The sequence below is a fragment of the Chondrus crispus genome, genomic scaffold (genome assembly GCF_000350225.1).
Source record: "Chondrus crispus Stackhouse genomic scaffold, scaffold_162, whole genome shotgun sequence".
Classification (NCBI taxonomy): domain Eukaryota; phylum Rhodophyta; class Florideophyceae; order Gigartinales; family Gigartinaceae; genus Chondrus; species Chondrus crispus.
In genome coordinates, this window is record NW_005179030.1 from 10,437 (window position 1) to 14,162 (window position 3,726).

At 48.5% G+C, this 3,726-nt stretch overlaps 2 protein-coding genes; one reads left to right on the forward strand and one right to left on the reverse strand.

The window, feature by feature from the left end:
- Positions 1-1,555: 1,555 nt before the first annotated feature.
- Positions 1,556-1,936, reverse strand: CHC_T00002926001 (hypothetical protein). The gene has a single exon (XM_005713987.1). It carries the CDS (start codon positions 1,934-1,936, stop codon positions 1,556-1,558), a length of 381 nt encoding a protein of 126 aa, XP_005714044.1.
- Positions 1,937-2,654: 718 nt separating this feature from the next.
- On the forward strand, positions 2,655-2,857 carry CHC_T00002927001 (hypothetical protein). XM_005713988.1 is given in 2 exon segments: positions 2,655-2,828; positions 2,829-2,857. The coding sequence occupies 1 exon segment, from the start codon at positions 2,655-2,657 to the stop codon at positions 2,826-2,828; it is 174 nt and encodes a 57-aa protein (XP_005714045.1). The 3' UTR covers positions 2,829-2,857.
- The last annotated feature ends 869 nt before the right edge of the window (positions 2,858-3,726 follow it).

Sequence of the window (3,726 nt, forward strand, 5' to 3'; positions counted from 1 at the left end):
AGTTGGCCCTCATCGAGCTTTCTGGAGCTATTGTCAAGTGAATCATCTCCCACAACCACCCGGTCGATCACAAAAGAGGAGCCTGTCATCTGCATGAAGCTACTGCGGATTCATAAGGTTCTCCAGAGGTTGGCAGGGACTCCTGTTCGCGACGCGCAAACGACAGGTGACGTGCGATAGTCCACCAGGAGGCTGCGGGGTGGCCAAGATAATAGGGAGCCGTCGTAGATGATGCGGCAGGATGGGAGTGCAGTACTAAGGCGCCCTGGAGAGCCAGCGTAAATACTCGACTCTAATTTCAGCACGTGCAAGGTGGAAAGGCCGTAAATTCAACACGCGCAAGGTCGAAAGGCTGTAAATTCAACATGTGCATAAGACGAACGGGCGTAAGCTTGGAAACACTGTGCATGGTCGAACGAAAGGAGGGACTCTCAGGCCAAATGCACCAATAGGGTACAGATACGAATTACAGTTTCCCCTCTGACCACTCATAAGCGGTTATTTCGTTCTCGCCGTCGCCTGCATGCGACGGCGCCTTGTACAATGTTGTTAGGGTTAAAGTAACACTTAATCCCCTTTCTGTCCCTCGGGTCGACCACCCCGCGGGCAAGAGGAAGAAGAAGTAAACACAACTGTTTGGTTCTTACCGAGCGCGCGCGGTGCTCGGCCTCGATCGCTATCCACCATCTTTCCAGCTATCTACGGTGCCTGAAACTATATGGACACCAATGGGATCCTGATCTGCCACATAAAAACAAAAGGTATGATGGTGTCAGGAGCGTATATTGAAGCACAGAAGAGGAGTATCAATATTCTGTAACCTCTTTAATGATTGGGTATGTCAGTAGTCCGTTAAGTTTAAAACCCTTAAAACGACCGCACTGTAATTATAAGGACAAACGAGTCAGTGCCCCCCAAATCATTCTTCATGTCACTTTCAATAGGATGTGCGGCCCCCATTCCTCTGCAGGACAGCAATGAAACGCCTTTGCATCGAGCCAACAAGATTCTGCAAAATACTGTGGTCGATGTCTTGCCAGCAATCTACCATAGCTTCAAAAAGCTCTACAGTATCATTAAACCGTCTCCCATTACCATAAACCGTCCTCGCTAAGATCTTTCATAGGTCCTCTATAGGGTTTAGGTCCGGTAATCGAGAGGGCCACGGTACCACAGTAACATCGTTGTCCACAAACCACTTCTTTGCATAAAAAGAACGATGTATAGCTGCATTGTCCTGTTGATATATCCAGTTTCTCCATGTGTTACAGCCGCAAATGGGAGCAGATCATCCTTAAGTAAAGTACAGTACTTGGTTGAATCCTGCCTACCGTACATGATAACCAAATTGTTTCGTCCGTAATAAGAAAAACAAGACCAAATCATTAACGAACCACTTCCTTGATGGCGTCTGCTTAAAAACTTCTTCTCTTTCCTTAAATCGTGCCAATAATAATGGAAGCCATCTGGACCGTCTAAAGTGAACTTCTTTTCATCGAAAAAGATTACCTTGTTCCATTTATCATCATTCCCAGTCACATGCTTCTTAACTTAATCAGGCCGTTGTTGCATATGAAAATCGGGTCAACAAAGGAGCACTTAAAAACTTGGTATACTGTAGATGCGTATCCTTCTTTAAAAGAGCTTGAACTCGAGACCTGTTTACAGGTAAATCAAGCGCTTTACGTATCTGATTGGCCGACGTTTCACCCTTAGACGCCTCTCTAAAGACTCTTCTCCTTAAAGCCGGAGTTAATTTTGGGGGCCTTTCCGTCCTCTTTTTTGATCCATATGCCGGTGGGTTCTTTAAAAAGTTATGCACGACAGTCTTCGAGCGACTGATGGACTCAGCGATCTCCCTTATTGACAAACATTCATTGTGAAGAACCAAAATCTGCCCCTTCTCCACATCGGTGAGTTGTTTTCCTTTGGGCATGTTGAACTGCGGTGTGGTGAACAACTGTAGTTTGGGATGGCTGTGCACGTTAGGGAAGAAGGTACTGTAGTCTTCTGGTTGCGCCAAAACTGGCTTACTGTTCTACTGTGTCCCTCGCGGCGTACTGTCCTTATAATTACAGTGCGACGGTAATTTGGTTTTTATACAGAAGTCACTAACGTTGTCCGTAAAGTCGCGAAAACACGTGTTTTGGCCGCGAGTTTGCTCGGATTTTCTGATTGCAAAATTTTCAGACAACGAGTTTTGCAAAACTCACAGCATACCGAAAACTCGGGACATGTGAGTTTTCCACGAGTTTTCACATCCGCCTGATTATTGGACGGCAGTGCCGGATCGACCCGTCTTGAAGGAAAACGAAGTGGGGTTTCCGCTCTCTCATCAGCACGAACCAGTCTCATACTGCACGGTTCGTACCGGTTTGCGTCATGGACGCCCCCTACCACTTCATCTACCCAGAGTCCATCAACGGATCGAAGCACCACAAGATCTGCCACATATGCGGCTAAAGCAATCGCAGAAGACAGACAAGTAGAAGCTTCTAAAAAGCGGTCCTCTCTAAACGGCCCCCCTCAGCCCGTTAAGAAGACGAAACACATCGCCCTTTCGACTGAGAACTATTCTATCCTTGTGGCGAGCTACAATATTCGCTTCAGCGAGTATTCGCCCAGGTGCAGGTGATCTGTCGGACGGCACAACGATGTACCAGACTTGCGTTTGTTGCGGGCCGGTACCTTGCTGGAGGTCAGTCCGCAAAACTCGTGGTGGGATTTTTCAAACTCGGGTTTACTGTACGTCCAGCGAGTTTGTGGGCAAATGGAAAAAAACAACGCGTTATTTTACGGACAACGTTACTGTACAGTATACGTTTTAAACTATAAAAAAGAATGCAGGTTCGTAACACGCTTGCTCTGCGCTTTCATTTGAGGGGCATTTGAGCTACTGTTCAGTATCATATCTTTTGTATTCATGTGAAAGCTAAAGGTGTTGGGGGTGTCCCTATACTTTCAGTGCGCACTGTACGTTCACTGCTCTACACTTCCGTGTGCGCTTCCTCGCACAGGCTCGGTCCTGTGTACCCACACGTGACCTCGCGTCCCGCGATTACGGCGACAATCGCAGCGCTTTAGCCATTGTACGTCTGCTACTGTAATCAGGGCTCCATAGGGGCCTTCCGGAGGTACTGTACGGCCTATGGTCCAGCGTTGCATCTGCGATTGTACTCTACACTGATCACGGCGCGGGCGTATCATGTCGCACGCAAGTGTGCGTGCTTGACGCCCGTCCTGTGATTTGAAAGTTTTAAGCATGATTCGCAACTGTACTGTAGAGGTTTAACAGTAAACGTGACCTTTTTCACGTCACGTGTAAACGTCACGTATTCTGTACTGTAAAGTGCGGATGGATGCAAGATCGGGGGCGGCGGTGTACACAGGCGGAGGCAGGGCGGCCATACCTGCCTAATAAAGATGTAAGGTATATGATATACCTTACATCTTTTTTTACAGCAGAGCTAAGACCCCAGGCAGGGGCGGTGGAGGCAGATGCGACAGTCGAGAGTGGAGGCGAAAAAAGGACCGCCGAGTGCGCGTGGCGCGCGTTGCGCGTGTGGCCCGCCTGGCGACGCTCCCGACCTCCATTCTTACGTTTTGACTTGATCGCCGACCGGGACGGGAACACACCGCACCCCACTGTCACCCTTGCGGCCCCCCCCCCCCCATTACAAAAAATCGTTATACGGACGTTTCTTTATTGTTTCGACAGTCCCACAA